At 35.3% G+C, this 23,532-nt stretch overlaps 1 protein-coding gene across 2 annotated transcripts in view; it reads left to right on the forward strand.

The window, feature by feature from the left end:
• The first annotated feature begins 7,085 nt into the window (after positions 1 to 7,085).
• Positions 7,086 to 23,532, forward strand: part of LOC120347044 (von Willebrand factor A domain-containing protein 3B-like) — a 32,638-nt gene continuing 16,191 nt past the window's right edge. For both annotated transcript variants that reach the window (XM_039416852.2, XM_039416861.2), the window contains exons 1-19: positions 7,086 to 8,081; positions 8,642 to 8,884; positions 9,482 to 9,573; positions 10,335 to 10,457; positions 10,626 to 10,753; positions 11,507 to 11,666; positions 13,815 to 13,984; positions 14,483 to 14,745; positions 15,051 to 15,247; positions 16,461 to 16,615; positions 17,033 to 17,171; positions 17,783 to 17,906; positions 17,997 to 18,103; positions 18,695 to 18,877; positions 18,953 to 19,072; positions 19,700 to 19,818; positions 20,592 to 20,737; positions 21,559 to 21,640; positions 22,193 to 22,349. In XM_039416852.2, the coding sequence (XP_039272786.2) occupies positions 8,072 to 8,081; positions 8,642 to 8,884; positions 9,482 to 9,573; positions 10,335 to 10,457; positions 10,626 to 10,753; positions 11,507 to 11,666; positions 13,815 to 13,984; positions 14,483 to 14,745; positions 15,051 to 15,247; positions 16,461 to 16,615; positions 17,033 to 17,171; positions 17,783 to 17,906; positions 17,997 to 18,103; positions 18,695 to 18,877; positions 18,953 to 19,072; positions 19,700 to 19,818; positions 20,592 to 20,737; positions 21,559 to 21,640; positions 22,193 to 22,349 (2,718 nt within the window). In that variant the 5' untranslated portion in view covers positions 7,086 to 8,071. The remainder of the gene's footprint in view (positions 8,082 to 8,641; positions 8,885 to 9,481; positions 9,574 to 10,334; positions 10,458 to 10,625; positions 10,754 to 11,506; positions 11,667 to 13,814; positions 13,985 to 14,482; positions 14,746 to 15,050; positions 15,248 to 16,460; positions 16,616 to 17,032; positions 17,172 to 17,782; positions 17,907 to 17,996; positions 18,104 to 18,694; positions 18,878 to 18,952; positions 19,073 to 19,699; positions 19,819 to 20,591; positions 20,738 to 21,558; positions 21,641 to 22,192; positions 22,350 to 23,532) is intronic.

A 23,532-nucleotide genomic window follows, 5' to 3' on the forward strand; every position in this document is an offset into this window, starting at 1 on the left:
GGCCCGCGGGTCAAATACGGTCCGATGAGTAGTTCAATCTATGTATTTTGTGGTGTCTGAAGCTGCCGCAAAACCATGCAAGGATTTCCAAACTATGGCCGCTATGGTCGAAGCACGGTGGCAGACTTTTTAGATGCCACTGCCACTATGGCGTGAGGCAGGCACCACGGCAACAAATTGAAAACCAATGGCGGGTAAAATTTTGCTGCCACAAACCAAGGCATGTTGGCTGTAATGACAGGGCTGCCCCTATTGCTGTATTGTCTGATTGTGGAAAATTTTGGGTAAGTCTGTAAGTTGTAACCTTTTCCTTGTGGATACAGTTTTGATGGATTTGGGGTTAGGTTTCAGTAGATATAATTCGCATGATAAACTAAAATCTGGTACATGACTTTGTGAATATACCGGTAATAGCACCATAAACTATGGCAAGAGATGCTGCGGTTCGTTCGTGGCAGGACCGGCTATAAAGTGGTAAGAACTGCGCCTCTGAGACTGCCACAACCCAACTAAAATCAAATTTTGATGTTTAGCTGAAAAATTCCTCAAGAAATTTGTTGCGATTGCGATTAAATTTAATTTTGGCCGTGGCTCATTGTTTTGCGCATTTAGTTTTGTAACACTGTAAATATTATTTGTAAAATGTAACTTTTTACATCACACTAACATCTACATGGCCCAAATAGTGCATGATTGCCACCAGGTAAACTCATGTTGATAATAAATGAAGCACAACCGGTGTCAGCAAATCGATCTTAAATTCAGATTTGAATCAGTCGAGTACCGGTATCATTTTACTTACTACTATACTACCTACCTACTGGCAAATTACATCGTTTTGCTAACACCGGTTGTGCTTCATTTATTATCAACATCATGGCCCGTCAGTCAAGGTGGCAAAATTTTTGGCCCCTGGTCCAACCCTGCTGTAGATAGTCTATAATAGGGATGGCAAACCACTGACCCATCGTGTTTTTTCGGTGACCCACCAAGTAACAAATTAGTACATAAAATATATCCATGATAGAAATTGATCAAAAAAACAGCTCCAGGCAGCCAGGGTTTCAGACGTGCATGGAAACCGATTAAAAAATATCATTTCTGCAGAGTGGAATTCCCCCCAAAACCTTTTTTAAACGATTAAAAAACTTGCTGTACCGTAGTATCATAAACGTTATTCGAAAATCTGTACCGGTACCGGTATGCCTGCAAAACCGTTACCGGTACGGTAGAACATTAGGGTATCGTGTAGTTTCGTACCTCATCAAGTACTTCTATAGTGGGCGTAGCATACCGGTAACGATTTTTGCATATGTCAACCCTGACATCCCCCAACCTAACTACGCCATACAAAAATTACGTCATAGAGGTTGGCAAAGTATAACTACAGAACTACGATCGCTTAAATGGCATCTGCGCCGACGATAAAGAACTCACTGGCGGCAGCGATCTCTGTGCGACGAGAAAACGAGAGAAATACCTTGCTCGATTTCCCTGGATCAACAGTTCGTATAGTTTGAAGGACTTTATTACGTCACTGTGACGCCTAAAAAAACCGAGTGTACAATACTCTGATACAGGCAAAATTATGATAATTACAGGATTAGACTACCGGTATACAATGCGAATTCAATAAGCCGTATGATAAAATAAAATCTTAAATTCAGATTTGAATCAGTCAAGTATCATTTTACTTACTACTGTACTACCTACAGTCTGTCTGTACCAACGACTAACATACAGTCTGTACCAACGACTAACATACTGTCTGTACTGACATATCTGTGGGCTACCATGTTCAAGGACGGAGAATTGTGGAATCGCTCCACTTTCTTTGCCAGGCGTCGCAGCTACAGTGCCCAGCCCATGTGTTCATGTTTTTTTCTACATCTAAGATATTCCAACTCAAAGAGTGAAACACTTGTCGTGGTGCATTAGCTCAGCTGACATCAGTCCGCGATGAGTGGGAAAGCTATCGACTGTGGCTCACCCAGTCGGCACGGTACACGGACAACGTCACCTGCTGAACACGCAGAAGATTCACCAATAGTTCCCAAAAGCAAATCTTCGATGTCAATAGAGATATATTAGCGCAGTGGTTCCCAACCGATGGGAAATTTCCCACTAGTGGGAAATTTGGAGGTTGCAGGTGGGGAATAGAATGCCCCTCTAAAAATGTACGCACAACAACACAATTATTGAATATTACATAATGAAAAACACAATATATGTCATGAAGCGGAAAATGATTCCCATTCAATTAATCGAAACTTTAGTAAAATATCACGTTGTTGGCCATGATTTTTTGATCATGCTACGTAACTCATTTTGATCGTTGGTCGGCCGATAACAACCTCACAGACATGTCTCGAACAAGCACCAATGTTAAATGTTACGCAAGAAGAATTTCGTTGCAGAGCCGCAAACGAGAAAGTTTTTATTCAAATGTCTCGAAATATTGGGTAGGCACGCGCTCTGATGAACAAATATTTAACCGTCCCTCTATTCTGCTAAATTGTTTAAAAAAAAAGGTAATGGCTTATGTAAAAACAAGAGAGCTATGCTCAAATATATGGACACGTAGAGTCACATAATTTTGATGACGTCATAGCGAAAAAAAAAGTAATAGCCTTCTGGAGAAAATTTTTACCTTTAACCACTGAAAATTTCAAAGCAATTGGTCCAGTATTCGAAGAGAAAAGACATAGATGGAACTTTGTCTGTGATGATATTCTGCCGAGTAAGTCTGCGCCGCATTTTTGTAATTTAACCCTTGAATTGTTCTATTCGATGGATAACGCTGATTTTCTTTACACGGATCGTCACTGTCTTGGGATGCTGGACGGTGCAATGAATGTTCTCACGGTGGTTCAACTTTTACACCAATTGTAAGCCTTTCTTATAGAACAGTGGTTCTTAAACTTTTTTGAGCGCGACCCAAATCTGAGTTTCACGAATACTCGCGACCCAATCCTAAATAACGCAAAATGTGTTTTTAATGTTAGTACAGTTTGACTCAAATACAGACAACTATTTATTAGAAACAGTCCATTGACTCAATGAGATTGATGAAACTGAAATTTTCTTTTCATTATATATTCAATACACAGCTCTATTTTACTGAGCGCAATACGCAAGTTGTCACGGGAATCGATGCGATTGCGAGCTTAGTTTTAATAACCGTCAGTGCCAAAAATCCTCGCTCGAACAAGTGCCTTGTCGCGAATTGTAGCAGAGTCTGTCACAAACACGACATCCTAGCTGGCTTTTGATATCTCTCGCAATATACAACTTTTTACTCATCAAATGTGCACACACTGCTTCGTTCGTGGTAAATGGTGACTCGAGATGAAGTCACATTTTCTCTAGATATTGAATAATTTAATGTTGAGATGCGAGCTTTTTCATTGCGTTGTCTATTACAATTTACATTACCAAAAAGACACCCGTTTTTAGTTATTTTAATCCACTAAGACGATATTTCGCGAGGTCAACACAACAACAAGCGACGTGCATGGCTACCGATGCCATAAAATAATACACGTGACTGGCATATCAGAATTGTGATGTAACAATGAGCTCAAGACAGTTCTTTCCGTGAATGAAACTTTATATATTCCATTATTTTTAAATACCAGAGTTTAGAAGCTAAATTGAAACATTGGGAAAGCTGAAAATTCGTCCTTTTCCTCTTAGATTGCCCTTGCATTGACGACCTTGTCGCGAGCCACTTTTAAACTTTCCGCGACCCATGTTTGGGTCGCGACCCATACTTTAAGAACCACTGTTATAGAAAGTCCTACCAATTAATATTGACAGGAAAATTATTGTTTTTAAGTGAGTCCATATGTAGTGGGAAATAAAAACTCAGCCTAAATCGGAAGTGGGAAATTGAGATAAAAAGGTTGGGAACCCCTGTATTAGCGGGACCAATTGAAGCCTCTCTCGTTTTGGCGATAGACTTCCTACTTTTGCGTAGCGCGCAATGCATTTCTTAGATAGATAAGATAAGTTTATTTCAACTCCATAATCAGCAGAAAGGCGATAAAACGGTTGATAAAAACAAATAAATAAAAACTGATTAGGAAATCAGGAGAGTAAACAAAACCTTGGATAAGGTTTAAAACGTACAGAATATATTGTTCTTATGTGATGTGACAGAAAGCAATCATTTGCGTCATTATTTTCGCCTAATCTTGAATTGTTTATTATTAAATATGATACGCTAATAGATCACAGTCCACTATGCCGTGCTTAATTTATCTTTTTCTTTTAAATTTGCGTAAGTCGTGGATTAATAATATGGCCAACGTATCAGCCAAAAGCGAACATTAAAGATCACATAACATTATCCAAGGTGGCTTATCGGAATCGCCTTTCTATTTAGCCTACCTGTACTCGGCCATATTTTATCACCGGACCATATTTAGCGTAGCGATCTCAATATCATTGCGTGGCATGTCTCGGTAGTATCCGAGCTATACATATAAATAGATCTAGAGTGCGCTTCGCCCTCGTTTCGCGAGATCTTCTGAAAATCCCGTTTTGGCTTTGGAGGTTGTTGTTATGAGATCAGCCGAAAAAAAAAAATTTGAGTCTATTTCCACTTATATCTATTGTGTCGCACTAAATGGCCACATTCATCAAGCACGAGATTCCCACTAGGTCGTCTTCGACCGCCCATAACTAGCTGGCGTATATGTACAGCAACTTATGTTTTTTCCATCTTTATACGACTCACTGAGTACAAATGAACGCGAAAAACAGGTCAGACCACGAGCAGTACGAACAAAATTGTATGTAAGCATAAATACGGTAAATACCAAAATGGCGGAGATCAAATTATCCCGCGCGTAGACAACGCAAAACGAGAGAGAAGATCGTTCCATATATTTCTAGTTCAGTGGTGTAGGTCTACTACTCGTAAAAGTGTAGTAAACAACCAATTTTTTTTTTAACTCTTTGGTTGTATTAGCGTAAGCGCAATAATGGTATATTCAATCATTTCTATTGGCTTTCGTGTCCATGTATTTGAGCATTTCAAAAATGTCTATGAGCTCTATGAGATTCGTTTTTTTTGTTTTTTCAAAAATTAAAAAATTGTGGCGGTTCCGCATTAGCGCTGGTGATCAGGCGAAGTCACGAGGATTGCGGTGCAGGTAGTGCTGTGACTGATTGCTTATCCGTACTACTTCGTTTCGGTTTTCGTGTCCATATATTTGAGCATCGATTTCTTGTTTGACTCGTGTCTTTTGCTTACTTGCATTATTGAACAAGAAATAGACCTTTGGATCGTTTTGTCATTTTGTATTTTTCTTTTTGTTGTGGTGAAAAATTTTTTTTCATTAACTACTGGCCTTGAATTTTTCAGTGGTCAAAAATTGGGTGAGCGTACACTTACCACTTTTTTTGAAAACACCACTCAATCTAAAATCAGTACGTTTTAAACCTTACTTCGGGTTTTATTTGCTTTTCCGATTTTGTAATCAGTTTTATTTATTTTGTTTTTATCAAATATTTATCGTCTTTATGCTGATTATGGAGTCAAAATATAGGCTACTTATTGTTGTTGTCGCTAGAAGACTATTACTTTTATTAATTTCAAAATTTCCTGTGAGCTATTTGGGATTCGTTTTTCTATTTGACGTTTTGTGTAGTGGCGCCAACAATAATATTAATAAGATGAAAGCGATGCTCAAAAATATGCACACGAAAGCCAAAACGAAGTACTACTGATATGCAACCTGTCAGAGTAGACTACTGGTAGAGCAATGTTCACGTCTAAAGCGAACGCGGAACCGCCACAAGGTACGCAATTATTGATGACGCTACCTTTTTACAATGAAAACAATCTTCAACCACTGACACTTTTAAAGCAATTGGTCCAGTAGTTAATGAGAAAAGCGATATTTTTCAATTCGATAAGAAGAAAAATACCAACAAGAACGAGTCAGACAACAATAATAAAAATACAATGATCCACATTTGCATTTCGTGTCCAATAAAAATATAAATTATTTGTAGCGTTTCCTCGACTTATGTCATATGATCGCTCGCTTAGCGAAAGTCGACGTTTTTTGGGGAAACGGTAGACCACGGTCATGGTACTGTGAAATATTTGATAATACAGTTGTAATTCAGATCATATGCTATTTCAATTCACGTTGAGACTGGAAGCATGTGCATGATTCATGCACTGTAAAATCGCCTTAGTTTAGATTTTAGAATAACACAACGTCACGTGTTGAATCCCGGGATTGTTACCCTCGGGATTAGGAAATAAGCTAAAAATCCTGGGAACGATCGCAACACTAGTGTGCGGACGTGAAGGGAATGTGTTGCCTTACTTAGTTTACTATATACAATAAATTTATATTTTATGCGTGCTTGATATTTTTGGCGAACAAGCACGGCCATTTACATTACAAACTTTATTCTTAACTTTTGCTTGTTTAACGGTGGGTTCTGATCACTGATTCATAATTCGTTTCTTTTATCCGACACTGTGCTTTCATTGTCCTGAGATGTGTTTGCTCGCTCAGAAAACTTCAATAAAAAGAAATGTATTGACGGCCAAGCAAAAAAAAAAATTTACCGTGAAAACTGTTTCTTCCAATGAAAATGGGCTTATGCGCAATTTTTTGTAAGTCTGGTTCGGCGTTAAAGGATAGAATAGGGATTTACATATTTATCCCGGGGGAGAGGAAAGCCGATAAGACGGCTCAATCATATGGCGAACCACGGCCGGTTACCAGTCCAGGTCGGGTATGGGATTAGTTAGCCAGGTATTTGTTTTTGGAAGCCGTAACCGGCCAGCGGTTACGTGAACACTCCTACGGACGGATAAGTACGGATTAAGACGGCTTAATCATATGGCGAACCACGGCCGGTTACCAGTCCAGGTCGGGTATGGGATTAGTTAGCCAGGTATTTGTTTTCGGAAGCCGTAACCGGCCAGCGGTTACGTGAACACTCCTACGGACGGATAAGTACGGATTAAGACGGCTTAATCATATGGCGAACCACGGCCGGTTACCAGTCCAGGTCGGGTATGGGATTAGTTAGCCAGGTATTTGTTTTCGGAAGCCGTAACCGGCCAGCGGTTACGTGAACACTCCTACGGCGGCGAGGAGCCCAGCAATCCTCTCGCACATGATCATCCCCGCATGGGATTCGAACCTGCGATCCCACGAAGGGTAATCAGAGATGCGGTGGCGAGCGTATTCCTAACGCTTAGCACGATGCGCCACACCGCCGAGACGAAAGCTTTAGATTTAACTGTGTTGACGTGATTACACATCTCGAATTCAAATCCTATCCTCAAATTGGATAAAAAATGCCGAGCATGAAAGATTCCAGTCCTTCTAAATAAACTTTTTACATATTGTGAGATACCAGGGCTGTTTCTACAAAGCCTTCTTCGAAGCGAAAGACGTCAATAAGCGTCGTACAAGAAAAGTGTGTTTTTATAACTTGTCTATTATCCTTGCTGATATAACATGGTGATTGGCAGTGTGGACCTACCAACATTTGATCTCCAGGAAGAAGCATCGAAATATGCTCATATTGAATACACTGATCATAATACGCTCATAATTTTTGCTAACCGTTTTTCGCTCACCCATTGATTTTTTAAAGACTGCAAAGTTAGGACTGGAATATTATGGGTGCCCTCTGCTGGAGAGAGAGTCTCCATGGCTACGCTTGCCGCGAGCATGCGTGTACTTCTTTGTTATTGTGGGGTTTGTTTTTATTATGATTTCGTCGATTTATTATGACACGCTATTCTGATAATAATTTACAGTGTAATTTAGAAGTGGAAAGTAGAAAATTGGCCCAATTTATATAGTAAAACAATAGCTGCTGTAGTTTTATTTGTGGACTATCCTCAGAACTAGGTATCCGTCAATCCATGTGCCTGTTGTATGCGTTGTTTGTCCTGTAGTCTGAAATAGTGAACTACACTCTGACACGGGAACAAAAATATCTGCATCTCCTGATCACTGGCTTAATGACTCCACGGATAATCTGAATTATGATTTGTAAGCCAGTGGGTTTCTGATCAGACAACATGAATGAAGGTCAGCCTCGAAGTTTTACTCAAATTAGCATTTTCATATTTATCCATATTGAGAGGAAACACCAAAAGGTGGCTTGATCATATGGCAAACTATTGTCTGGTTGACAAGTCATATATGGGATATTCAACTAGTCATTTTTTCAGTTATTTGTTTGTTTACTCAAGGTTTTGTTTGCTTTCCTGATTCTATAATCAGTTTTTATTTATTTGTTTCTATTAACTATTTTATTGTTTGTTATGCTGATTATGCATTCAAAATAAATTTATAGTTATAGATACATAGACTTGCTGGAGGAGGAAGCTGTAACTGTATGCTACAGCAGTTCCGCGAACCACAGACACCATATGACAATGACTGAATGAGGCGTCTAGTAATCCTCTCACACATCCTTCCCAGTAATCGAACCTGGGAACCTGCACATGGGTACTCAGTGTCTTGAGTTTGTTTTTATCATACTCGTCAATCGTTATATAACAATATTGTCTTTTCATCATATTCATGTTTGTATAATTTTTACTCTTGGGTAAAGCAAACTTTTATTCAACTATTCTATCTTACAGCTTCAACTCCCAACTTTAATCTTGGACACAAAGTGAAAAAAGAAGATGTGGATCTTTATTCATGGGCGGATGAGGAACGAGAAAAATCTCCAAGACAAAATGATAGAAATTCTCATAACCGTTTTGAGCTTGATGTCAAACCTCTGATCAGTTCATCCAGGTGGCTTCAACTCCATGGCTTGAAGCGGAATCGATTAAAACTTCATCAAATCTTGTCTAGAATTGGATTCAAGCACACTGATAGTATGTACATCTTTTATTACATACTTTGTAATAAGTCATATACCATAGAATAGAAGTGTAGTAATTATTTTCTCATTTGGGAGAATCAAACGAGAATTAAAATTTCTTGTGGACTAGATTTAGACTGCCATTCGAGTATCAGTGCCTGGAAAATATCACAATCCATTGCATGTTTGCATCTATTTCATGTATTGATTTTTTGATAAGGCAACCCGACAGTGATTATCGATAGGACTTCCTAGAAGTCTGTTATAGAACACTGTAAAATTTGGAAAAGGGACAACAGTTTGTTGGTGAGAAAGAGAAGCCATTATATTGCTTATTTGCAACCAATCAATATTGCAAGGGTGGAATTTATACAAATCAGATATAGATTTTGGAGAACTTATAAACCCGCAATATATTATTACTATAATTGATTGAACTTTTCTGATCGAATACCTGTATTATATTAGGTAAGTATTGTTAGGCAAATATTTTTATAGGGTAAGGACCTGAATTATTGATCCATATCTTTGTTGTAGTTAATTCAGGATTCTAGGCATTGCAATTGATACACTTTGGTAATATCATTCTTGCGTTTCTTATATTGTTCAGGTTATATAAAGAGTTTGAAGAAACCTGTTGGATCATATTACGGTGAAGGATTGTTCAAACAAATGAGAACAAACGGAGGAAAAACATACAATGTAACCTTATTTGTGCTTGTCGAACAGACATGGGGTCATTCATTTCAAAAGAAAAACTGAAATCCATATCAATTATAAGAAATATCAAATTGCTATACAATTTATAAATGTTCTGCATTTTTGGTGTTTGGATATTGATAATAATAATATTCCATACATTACAACTTCCTTGACTGTTTTTAATCCAAACGTTGTCTAAAATCTATGACTAAATAGCAGTTATGAGAGGAGTGTGGTGTGTTTCACACTCCGCCATAAGCGATTGATTTTATTTAGTACTCCCGTGATATGTGTACCAGGTTAGGGTGGGACCATAATTTTATTTCGATTTTCCTCATTTTAGTTCTATTTGGAGTTCGGGGATTGTTTGTGTTAGCCAAGTGAATATATTTTCTGCCCATAAGCTTCCTTCCATTTACACAATTTGATGTAAAGTAGGCGAACAAAAATAGTTATCTTCATATTGGTACACATACTTAGGATTATTTATTTATTCCCTTAGGGGGGGAGGGAAGGTGATAAGACGGCCTAACCATATGGCGAACCACGGCCTCGTGTCCGATTACCATTATATGTTGAGTATGGGATCAGTTAGTTATGGTCTTTGGAAGCATGGAGGAAGCCGTAACCGACCAGCGGTTACGTGAACCACACACTTGTGGAGTGCCTTTTATTTTCGCATTGGATTATGAGTAATTAAAAAACATGTTGTGTAAAGACTCACTTATCTCGTTATTTTTTTTAATTCATCCATTTTTTAGATAACTGTTGGCAAAGAAACCTTACATGAAATTGAAAATAACTTGACGCAATCACTGAGATTAATAAAAAGGCGACAAGAATGGTTAACAAGCGGGAGCCGAAAAATATTTGGTGTGATACAGGTACTGAATGACTATCATTATCACTCAATGTGGTGTATTGTTGGATAAAAAAGAATTTTAGACTTATTTGCATTTTGGCATTTTTGCTTAGTTGGAATAAATATTATAAACTACCTGAAATTTCGTTTTTTTGCGGATACCGTAAAACTTTCACATTTTGCAATACAGGAACATTGTATTTGTATTGTACTTGATGTATCAACAATGGTTCAATCTCAGTTTGACATGTACAGGGAAGCTGTTTGTGAAGTTTTGCAAGACCAAGTTACCCAGCTTGCTAAATTCAACTTGATTCGGTGAGATTTCTTTTTACAAAAAGATGGATGTTTCCCCGACCCTTGACCCCAGAAAAATTCTCCCTATATTTTCTCGTTGCAAAACTTTTGATGCTTATTTTTACAAACTGGTTTACATGTTCAAAACCATCATATGTATTAAAATACTTAACCATGTGCCGCTTACAAGTACTGATAGCTAATTTTTACCTAGTCTATCTCAGCTTTTTTCGGGACTAATTTTTGATCATTGCAACTAAACTTAAGGAAGGCATAATGACAATAAAATTGCTTCATTTACAACTAATTGATTCTTTGACCTCCAGGTACATGCATGTGAAGCATTTAACTGGTTAGTCATTTTTGTATCTTAAACTGGCAACTGAATGAAAAACTTAACCTTCGTTATGATCAAGTCATAACATACTTCTTGGGATGAATATTTTTAAGACGTTTTCACATTTTGACACATATTCCGTTTTCATAATATAGAAAGATATGGGTAAGAGGAAATGCTGGTTGAAAGGTTACAATTGAACAGTGCTATCTGAACCACCTTGTGATAGAGATGATTTGGGCAAATGTTTTTTACATGATCTTGAAATCTTTCACAGATTCGAATCCTGTATTCTTTGCATGAGGTATTCATCATTGAATAAATGCAAGGCAGTCAATATCAAGCATACATAAATATTTGTGGAATAATAAGAATGCAACATATAGATTTTAAGTAGATGTCATGAAAATCAAAATATAATTTATTTCCAAATACAGAGCTCAAAGTGACATTCTTATGTGGCAAGATGCTGCATCACCTGTTAGTGATGTCACAATTAAAAATTCAATGGACTGGGTCAAAGGTCTTGATAGAATGGCTGAAATATCAAATACAAGTTGTACAGAAGCTGTTATCAAGGCTTGTGAAGATGACACAGTAGGTTTCATTCATTCAACTTTATCTCAATTGAAATGTCAAACTGAAATAGGATTCAATAAACTGCAATACTGTTTATTGAATATAAGCAACAGATTCAGGAAATAATCAGAATGTTTTTTGTTTATTCTCAAGGTTGCTCATGTAATTTTTAAACGCAGCTAATGAGAAATAAAGTGGTGTATATGCAGGGTTGCCATCTACCCAGAGCCAAAAATAAGCACGGGCGTCAAAATGTGATGTTTCAATGGGGAAGGAATCTTAACAACGGCAGAAACACAGAATAAAAATGAGAAGGGGATCGTACACGAGTCTCCCACTTTTTATCATTAGAAGTCGCTTCGAACACGGTTGTACGCAGCTCCGAAATCACAAAATCCTATGAAAAGGCGCGGAGTCACTGGCACTCGCAATCTCTAAATCAACCTTTTGTCGCTCGCAGGCCAAAATCGAGTGTTACAAATCTTGGCGGGCCGCACATATTTTTTCAAGAAAGTTGAAAACTGAACGGGTGGCTGATGAACCATATTATTTATACAGATTAGAAATTCAAATTTCAGACTTTAAATCGCGGGCGAACACTGCGACAACTTGTAGACTCAAGTCGTCTTACTATGCAAAATATTTACAAATAACATTTAATGCGAAACTATTTGTTGCATCACGCTTGATACCTTTTCGAAATCAGGCGACACACTGGATAAAACCAAAATTAGAACATTTTCTAAATAGCTATCACTAATCCCAGTTCTCCGCAAGAAAAATTTCATTTTGCTTCAGTAATTGAAAACAAAAGCGATTTTTTCATACCGATGGGAAAACCAATTATTAATAGTGAAGAACAAGAACAACATATTAACGATCCGTAGGTTTCAGTGAAGCACTGTGGGCCGGATTATTTTACTCTGTGTGTCGGATATGGCCCGCAGGTGACCGACCCCTGATCCTAAAGTATCTATACTTTGATTTCCCGCAATGCTTCTTGTGTTTTGTGGTAGTATTGTGGGCACTGATTACTGTTTTCCATCTTTCTCGATGTCGCAATAGCAGTAGTTAATGGAAAATTTCTTTTCATATTCGAAACAGAACTCATGGTTACGCTCACTCTAAATTGCAGTCCCTAAAACAGTATTCCTAAAAACTAGCAGCAACTATTGTGTGAGTCACAGTTTGCCTGGAAATACCGCATAGCCCACCGTTAAAAGCAAAATTTAGTCCCTCGTTTCCACGGAAGCTTTGTAGGCAAAACAAGAACGAGCCATCCACGTTTCTAAGACAAAATAAGCACGCGACTGAAAAATAAGCACTTTTCTTAGAAATAAGCACATCGTTACTTTATAAGACGCGGGCTAGAAAAAAAGCACAAATCTTAGAAATAAACACGATATGGCAACCCTGTGTATATGTTATACACTTGTAATGGTCTCAGTTTTTTTTCGGAATTGTGAATGTTCTGGTCTGTTTATTTTACCACGCGCTTGTGCCATTACTTGTTATTACTTCATACTTTCAGGATCAATGCAATTTGTTAGGAAACTGAAAAAGGTAGAATTTGAATTCACATAGCACATATGATTGATGTAAATCACATAGTCATATTGTAATGGTCCGTTTGCTAAATTGTTGTTCTTGTTAAGGTTGTTATGAAGAAATCAAGTCCTATTAAAATTTTTCATCTAAAAGGTTTTATTTTCTCCTAATTGCGGTGGTTGCCATTTTCGATATAATCTATAACAGTGCCCATATTAGTCATTTGATTTTTGTATCCATATATTTATTTAAGCACTACTCCTTTGTCATGTGTTTCATTATTTGTTGAACTATATGATTTTCAGTAAGTTCAGAATAAGGATTACATAGACAAGGTTCTGCATAACTTACCTATAATTCACATACCCGTTGCAATTAGAAAGATGGAGGATTTTGACTTTAACATAGCTTGGTTTTATTTCCAATTCATCATTTCACAGCAAAGAATAGAATATTTCATATTTCTGTTGGCGGAAAAAAAGTGTCCTCTCATTTATATACCGGTGCAGTTTGTCTATGGAATTGACTCTTAGGCATTCAGATGCATGGGCGTGAACCAGGACTTGTTTTTTCAACATGGTTTTGTGAACTTGTTAAACCATTGTCGATGTTTTACAGCTGGAAGCTGTTTATCTATTTACGGAGGGAGATGTCAGCGAATCATCCAAAGAATTACTTCGCCAAAAATTAAAAGAAAGTCCAATTCCGCTTCACACAATTTCATTCAATGCAACAAAAGCAAGTACTGTGACATTCCTTAAAAGTCTTTCAGCAGAGACAGGTGGAAGGTATGTTTTTTGTATATATAAATAATTATTTTCAAAGAAAGTTAACTACTCTTATTTAAATTTGCTGTTATCAAACTAAAATTGAAACTGATTGTTGAAAGAGTAGAATTTATGTTTGTGTCAGTAATGTCAGTACATAGCCGTTGCAAGAAAATCTAGAAAAATTGTAACACAAAACCCTCAGTGAGAAGTGATGTGGATGATTTTTGGATTGTAGATCTTTATAGAGTATGTTAATTAGAAAAGGCGATTGTTGAAGACCAATAAGAGCAAGAATTGATTGGCTAGGCTCTCATTTCTTAATTTGTCTTGAATCTTTACTTCTATCTTGTAAAAAGGTAATAAATATTAATATATCTATAGATAGATGTTTATCTTTCCTGAGTTTAAGTTTTGCATAAATGTGAGATCCTGAATTTATAATAAATATTTGATAAGCTACTTTGTGTGTGTAGAAGTTGAATACAATATTATAATATTATCCATTTTTCTTCACAGATTTCATGCCTTCGTTGTGAAATCAGAATATGAAGATGATGATGACATACTGCATAAAACCAGTGGCTATCCACTTAATGGAACAACTTCTAATATTATGTCTAGCATGAGATTGTCTCAAAAATCTCGTGGAGGATTGCCACACGGTGCAGGTGTTCGGGAGGATGTTTTTCTTATTTGGAATGAACAAGAAGAAGCTCGTAATATTCTAGCTGATATTCAAGCACTTATTTCCAACATAGAAGAAGAATGTGAACAGAGAGGTATATCAAATATTTTTACAAATAGTTTTTTTAATAGAATAGGATTTACATATTATTCCTGGTGAGAGGAAGGACTATAAGACGGCTTAATCATATGACAAACCACGGCCTCTCATCCGGTTACCAGTCCATGCCATCACCCTACGTCGGTGAGGAGTCTAGAAATTCTCTTTCACATTACTATCCCTGCATGGGATTTGAACCTGCAAACACATGCATGGTAATCAGTGATGCAGTGGCGACCATATTCCTAATGCTTAGCACAAAAAAATGCAATACCAAATTACAATGTTTGTTTTTTATAGTGGATAGTCAAGCTCTGGTGCCCGTATTAACAAAGCGACAAGAAGCAAATTTATCATCAAAAGATTGGCTGCGTTTACATGGACTAGAAGCGAACAGACTGACTATATTTCATGCGCTGGCAAGTTTTGCATTCAAGCATATTGATGACGTCATAGAACTGCAGGGCAAACCAACTAATACAATGGGGAATGATGCGGTAAGTTGCAAGTGAAGTTAGTTTTTCATTAATCTTTTGAGATCGAAGTATTCATTTCAGATTTTAGTTATTGTTATAGCTGATAACATGTAGCCTAAGAAACAAACACTGATCTGAAATTATTCCAGGGTGTCTTAATTCAATTTTTTTTGAAGCTGGTGTGTTTTCATCATTGATCTCAATAATGTCAAGAATTCTGTACATTTCATTTTAATTTTATAGATTTTTTATATTCTAGTTCAGTGCTCTTCAACCAGGTATACAGTATACCCAAGTGTATACTGGACCATAAGTATTATAAGGGTATACAACTGATAAAGGGTATACGAAGGGTATACAGCCTAAGTCAGAGATTCTAAACTGTAATATAATGAATTATAAAATATTCAAGCAGAGACAACAATGCAAACGAGGCGCACATGAAATATAAAATGGTATTTACGCAAATAACCGACTCAAGCACATTGTTTCGTCACAAATTATATAGATAATGCGGGCACGTGTCTGGGTTGGTGATTTTGGCTGCCATTAATGTTGCTTGATTTACATTGAGCAATATTCCCGTTCACGCTAAGGAAAGGCAGTCAAATCACAACGGTATAACTAGCCTATTAGATTGCATGATGATATTGCAGTACAATCTGTGCTTGAAATTTAATGTTTATTTAGGTATTGAATGAACATTGGTATTTGTAAGGTATACAAAGTTCTTGAAAAAGTGTAAACGGATAAATTGTAATCTGGATATTCTAATTAATTTTCAATTAAGTCGGAATAAGCCTTATTTTGCCCGGTAAAATTTGCTAAAACATGATTTATCTATTTTACTTACATGAAAACATATTTGAAAAAATAAATTTTAGAAAAGATTTTTGTCCTATTGATAAGTAACTGTGAGTTTATGTTATGTTAGACTAACTCCCTTCTTCCATGCCTTTGCGCTAGTGTGTAAAGTGGAAAGATGGTGTAGCAGGAATAGACATGGCCATACTATGTAATTTAGAGTCCAGCTTTTACAGAAAATGTGGAGCCCCAGTAGTATGTGCACCAAGATGGCGCACATCCTGAACATAGTATTTGTATTAGGTTTGGGTTCAGGTTGTACGCCATCTTGTTGCACATACTTTGGGAGCGCCGAAAATGTTAGTTATAATAAAAATTAAAAACATTTCTCGTTATTTTCACTTCCTGATGAATTTTCTTATATTTTCAGCATCAAATATTGAAGCTGATTGAAGCCAAATATTGCAAAAATTTTCCACATATTGTTTGGAAAGATAATCAAGTTGTCCATGTCTATGTATCTGCTGAATTATTTCGAAGTTATGAAAGGAAAATGAAGACATTATTGAGCACGTTCCAACAGAGGTGTGTATGTAAGAAATTTTGGCCACCATACTATGTAATAAATCCTTTTCTTTGAAAATTCTCAATTTTGATGAACGTCAAAGAGGGAGTTTATAGTATTTCATTTTGTCACTATCATTGATTTGAGTATTTTCAAGATGTAGGTGTGGCAACATGTGGCAAATTTTATTTTGTTTCAAGATTTTACATAAATTCTAATGCTTGCTGAGACCCAGGGTATAATAAAAACATGAGAATATGGTTGCCTATTGTACCCTTACTAAAACATTCCTGCTAAGCGAGTACCGACTTCGGTGATTAAGAATTAATTTTGGAGATGGAAACATTCAAATATTACCTCTTGAATCGTAGCGACTGAAAATTTTCATACCGGTTTCAAATTTGAGAAAAACTTATTTTATAAAAATTGTTGTTTAGAATTGATTGGTTACAACAGGGCAGCAGAGAGGTTTTTGGTTCAATATTGGAAGAAAGAATTTATTTTGTCATTGATACTTCTCATTCGATGGGCGAAAATTTACCAGTTTTGAAGGAGAAGTTGATGCAATTGTTTCAGGTAACTTATACACTCTGAATATTAATGTTGCCTTAATGTTGTTACGGATTTTTTCAATTTGCTCGATTGTATGATCATTATGTTTGTGGAATATAGAATCTATCACATAATATTGTATAATATAACTCAGTGATATCCAAAATGTATTGAATATTCAAATCTTTTTGAAATTAATAATGATATTCAATTTTATAAATCCTTGATTTTGGGATTAATTTAGAATAGTCTGAAACTTATCATTTTGAGCAATTAAAGTATAATAGACAGACTAAAAAAAAGCTTATTTTATTTTGGGAAAACTGAAACAGAGAGCGATTCAAATCATTTCAACAGACTGCTTTTCCAAATACAAACTCATTGAATGAACATTGCTTCCAATATTTCTTCATTAAATATAACCCAACTTGAAATATATTTTCTCCCTTAAAAAAATATTATTCTAGAATGTATTTGAAATAGTGTATTATTCAGTTATAAATATCTCTGGTGTGAATTTCTCATAAAGAAAACCAAATCCAGAATTTTGACTGGAAACTGCAAACTGATTTCCTCACCTAAATATATTCTTTATTCATTTGATTACTAACATTATTATCTTCATTTGATAACAGGAACAGCTGAGACATAAATCTGAATTCAACTTGGTCAAATTCGAAACTAAAGCCTCGTCATGGAAACCGAGATTAGAAGAAGTAACGGAAGACAGTTTGCAAAAAGCTTGGCACTGGGTTCGAAGTATGTACAGAAAAACTTTCATTCTTTATTACCTACTGTTTCAGTGATGTTCATATCAAGGTGAACTAACTTTTTTTCAACTCATCGCAGATTTGGAACCTGGTGGGAGTACAAACACTCTTGCAGCTCTTCGTATTGCTTTATCTGATCCCAATACTGAAGGAATATATTTGTTAACTGATGGGAGGCCTGATCAGGTATTATAGATGATTACTGTGAATCATTTTTTTCCCAATTTAAATGCTGTAACAGAATGACACAAATCGTTTTGAATCATAGTCTAACTTTGCTCATACATAAGGTTATAAATCAATTTATTTAGCGAACAATAGATCTTCAACGAGTTTAGGTAATTTGATGAGATGAATTACCTGCAATATTAAAATTGTTTTGTGTGCATATTTTCATACAATGCTCATTCATACATTTTGCTCAGTACAAGGCTCCGGTACAAGTAGCCATTGATATCTAATGATTTGTAGGAAGCTACTCTTATTTTAAAGGACCGGAATCTTTTTGGTTTGGCATTTCGAACCCAATTTGATACACTCCAGGTGAGGTCAGTGTCATGGAATTTGAACCGGAGATTTATAATCTGCGATTCCAACACAATTAAGTCTAACGCTTAAACAACTAGGCCATCATTTCTGATCTTTAGATATATTCTGTTTGTTGCAGTACAGGATATTCAAAATTAATATTTTTATCAGAAAATTTGTTATTAGAGATTATCTTCAAAAAAAGCAGGCTGGTCCATCTTTATTTAGTTGTATTCTTTTTTTAATCAGCCATTGCATTGTGTCTTGAGTCAAATTCAACTTCGAAAACCTGTTCCAATCCATACAATATCTTTTAATTGCAATGACGCAGAAGCAAATCAATTTTTACATCAACTTGCTCTTGATACTGGTGGAAGATATCATTGCTACACAACACATGGTGGACTTCCACATGGACCTATTCCATTTGAGGTAACTAGGTTGAATCATTTGAATAACGAGGCAAAATTTTATAAATTTTTTTTCATTTATTTCTTGTATTTTCAGAGTGAAGATGTATCTTTATTGAAATCAGAACTTCAACGAGGAAGAGATGATTTGCAAAGAATGTCTGATCTTCGAGCTAAATGTGTTATGTTAGATTGGTATTACAACAGAAAAACCAAGGTAGTCAGTCACGTAAGCCAGCGGTTTCCGAACTTTTTGTTCGTGCGGCGTCATCAGGAAAAAACTTGCAGTGCACTTACACGAAAAAATTGTGGCTTTTAAATAAAACAATATGTAAATATTAATTTATATTAACAAATACAACATGTAAGATGTTCAATCATATTTTAGTTATGTTTAACACAATTGTTGCGGCGCAAGGTACACCCTTTGGGAACCACTGACCTAGGCAGTCATTCGCCATATAATTATGGTAGGTTAATCCATATTAACAAAAGACTTTCTCCCTTGCAATAAATATAAAAATCTCAGCTTATGTCATAGTTCAAGTGGAGATTGTTGAATGTTTTCTATTGTGAATTCATTTTTCTCACAGCCTATTTCAAGCTCTTTATTGTGTAGAATTTACACTCATTGTATTTTTATTTTCTTTATGTTTGAAAACCCTGATTAAGTATTTTTGTTTTGTATTCAAATGAACAAGCTCATACTCTATATAAATCATGGACAATATGATTTGTTCATCCATGAGTCATGTATGACCCTTGTCCTGAGACAATGTTCCACACTAAAAGTACACACAATAACTCTATACTAACTAGTTCTTCGTTTCTAAATTGTTTATAGAAAGATTCGCCGTCGAATGACAAAAGAGTAGCTTTACGTATGCCGTCACCTCCACCAAGCGCACCCTGTTGTCTTGCACAAAAGAAGGCCAAATCTTTACCACCAAGTTCACCAAAATAGTAAGTGCATCATGAATGGTAAATGTGATTGAAGTAGCGCATGGTCATGTACACTGGCTCTTAGACATTCAATAAGAATGACTGTCAGACGAAGTATTCAGTTACATAGTATGAAGATAGACAGGGTGGTCTGGTTGCAAAATCAAATATAATTAAACTGTAATTTTTACACGATTAGATATATAGGACAATTAAATAAATGATGTTTGATAATTTGAGGTTATAACCGTGGATGTAAAATATGATTTAAATGTTCAAACCAATTGAATTGATTATATTGAGTATTTCAAAGTTAACATTGATTTTTGGAATTTAGAAATTAATATTTTATGTAATTACTAATTGACATATTCCAGTATGACCGAAAAGATTTTAAAAGTTGTATGATAATAGAGAACCATTCAATAATTGTTTATTTCAACTGCATTTCCTAATTAAAAACTCGTTGATTTTATTGTACAATAATTTCTATGGTTTTTGTTGAGCATGGCACTATTTAAAATATATTCTTTATTTTGTATATGGGAATATAATTTTAGAATGCATTACAAATATTAGATTGTTTGATTTTGTGAAGTAGGAGAAGTATAGTCCAAGTATTGAGTCTTCATTTATTTCTATGCTTATGATTAATCTGCATTGTATGGTAGTTTTATCAATTTTTTAATCAATTTAATATTTATAACTAGACTAAATTCACCTGAAGCAAATATTGTTTAAAGCTTAGAAATCTTTATTTATAATACAATATTAAGTGTTCTGTGAAATTTTAGTGAAGACACTGCTGTGCCTGGGAGGCCTAGCACTGCATTAGGAATCACAACACAACCTACATTACTAGAAATATCACATAAACATCATAGAGGACAATTTGGTGTGAATGATGAAGAAATGTTTTCAACCGAAATTAAACAAATAAGTATGTTAAAAATACATCAAATTTGTTGTTATTGTTTCCAAACCTTTTGTGTTATCAAAATAACATACCGGTATGTGTTTCTAAAAATGGGTTGCTTACCACTGTGCTTACCAGAACGAAAATCTGTTGTCTCTCATTGTTCAATAAGGCCATTGCATTTACTGACATGGGAAAGTTGGATGTAACAGTGATGATAATGTGTATTATTTATCTACTGATGCCTTGTCCACAATCAATATCCTTCTGAACCTATTTGACCTCTCCAAAAAGGATATTGATTATCTGGAATATAGTCTATTATTAAACAATTTTTCACATTCCGATGTTCAAAATATATGTCAAAATTTAATTACCACAATGATGAAACGGAAACTTCAGGGTGAAAGTTATGTTACGCATAGCACATACAAACATCTTCACATTTGACTGTTGCGTATTCAGAAAATGCTTACAAAGTGTTATACCGTTACAACTCAGTCATGGCGTAATAATATAATACATCCTCTGATACAGTATTTTAACTTACATCTGTGTACAAATATCTAAATTACCGATAATTACGAAAACGAGTCGGATATGATGCTATGTGGTTATGATATAAAAAGAATGTTAAATTACGTTTATATGTTGTATGACAAGTCTATTTCATCTGATCTGAGAAATATTGATTTAAATCACTGGAATTATTGGAAAAATTTTTGACATCTTGAAATTCAAACATCTACCGTATATTTCTGCTTTCCTAGTCACAATTATAGAGTGTGTGAATGAATTCATTTTCTTGTATTTTTTGACATATGCTATTTTTCTATCTTTTACAGCTAATGGAGATATCAGTCACAGAACGAATTCTTCAGATCAAATTAGGACAAATGATAACAAGAGGAAATCAAGAAAAAAGAAGTTTGTTTTTATTTTATATACTCACCCTCAATTAGTATGAGAACAATGACATCGGAATTTCTCAGAACTAAGCCCTTATTACAATAGTAGTTTTTTATAACCTTGAAATATTATAACATTATAAAACTTTCAGTAGAGGTTGCGCGAGACTAACTCTCAATCCTTCCTCAATGCCTTTGCGCTAATGGATCCGTACGCGTATAATGCAAAGATGCTGTAGCAGGAATAAAAATACCATTCTATGCTGTGCACTAACACAAATGTATTTCTGTAACGTTCCTTCTGACCAAAATCAGACTTCCTCAGACAAGCAATTTGTGTTAGTGTGCAGCAGGACTCTTGAATTGCATAAATTATAAAACTTATCTCTGCATTTTTTGTTAGAATATGTGGTCGTGAGTTGACAGGGCGTGGTTGTGGTTTTGACAGAGTTGTCATACGAAAATTTCAACTTTTATCAATTTTGTTTTCAACAAATTTAGAATATACTTATTTATTTGAAAATTACTGGCTCAAATTTTAGACAAATACAGTCAAAAACTTTTTTCTCAGGATTCGTGAAGTTCCAAACACTGTTTGGTTGAAAACAAATGGTCTAATGGCAAAGAAAATGACAATCATGGATGCACTTGGTCCGACTGTCATTCGACAACGTAGAAAATATATTCCTATACTTAACAAGCATGTTTTATCAAAAGTATTTGACGATGTGAGTTGATTTCATTTACCGGTAATGTTGGCATGTATTTATTTTATTGTTATTATATTATACCTTTGTCACTGTTTTTTTGGCACTTCAGACGTGTATGTACCAATATGGAGGTAACTAATTTTGTTCTAATTACCTACTTTACATCAAATTGTATAAAGGGACAGAACCTATGGACAGGGGGTATATTCACTTGGCTAACACAGAGAGTCCGCTAACTCGTAATAGAACTAAAAAAGATAAAATTTGGAATAAAATTATGGCCTAACCCTAACCTGGTACATACACTACCGGAGTTCCATTCTTTTGTTATTATGTTACTGTGTTCTATAATCCAATGTTTCCCAGCATGGAGGAATTTCTCCCCGAGCGAGAATTTTCCCCTAGGAGGGAATACAGATATTACTTTGTATTTGTGCATAGTTTTACTAACGTTGTATGTTATTTAGTGTTTTTGTAATATATATTTATGAACACATTATAAACCATTGAAGCTGTGCTGAAACCAGAGTGTGAGTTGCACATAACACAGGCTGAGATTCAAAGATTAAATAATAGTGGGATTGAAAAAGAGAATCAAATTAGATAATGGGAGGATTAAATTAAAAAGGGTTGGAAACTGCTGTAATATCCATTTGGATTTATTACTGTTCCAAGCTTGTAAGCTATTTCTAATTGGAGTTTTTCATGTACAGTTCTAAACTTTGATTACAGTTTTGACTGTTGATTAATTTCTTCAATCAACCACAGACATTCGCTCTAAACAATAGTTGGCTAAATGTGTACTTATGGAAGATTCAATCCTGTTAAAAGGCAGTTGATTGTGTAATCATTCTTACCTGTCACTCATTTGACAAGCCATATCCTCATATTCAATTATATACACAGAACAATTAAAGTTCTGTCTGAATGATGTAATTTGTCAACTTTCATATCACACAAATCCTATATTTTACATGAGATATGGAACGATTTTCTGTTTCGTGTAATATTATGGATTGAATATAAACTCCTGGAATTACTCGTAATGGACATGTACATGGCTCAATTAGGTTTGTTTTGTTCTACCTAACATAACAATATATATAACAAAAAAGAGAGTGGTCATGTTGTTTCGGGATTGAAATATATCTAAATCTCTGTAAAGCATTATACAAAATAAACACTTTTCTTTATTTACTAT

Source organism: Styela clava, chromosome 1 (assembly GCF_964204865.1).
Source record: "Styela clava chromosome 1, kaStyClav1.hap1.2, whole genome shotgun sequence".
NCBI classification, from domain to species: domain Eukaryota; kingdom Metazoa; phylum Chordata; class Ascidiacea; order Stolidobranchia; family Styelidae; genus Styela; species Styela clava.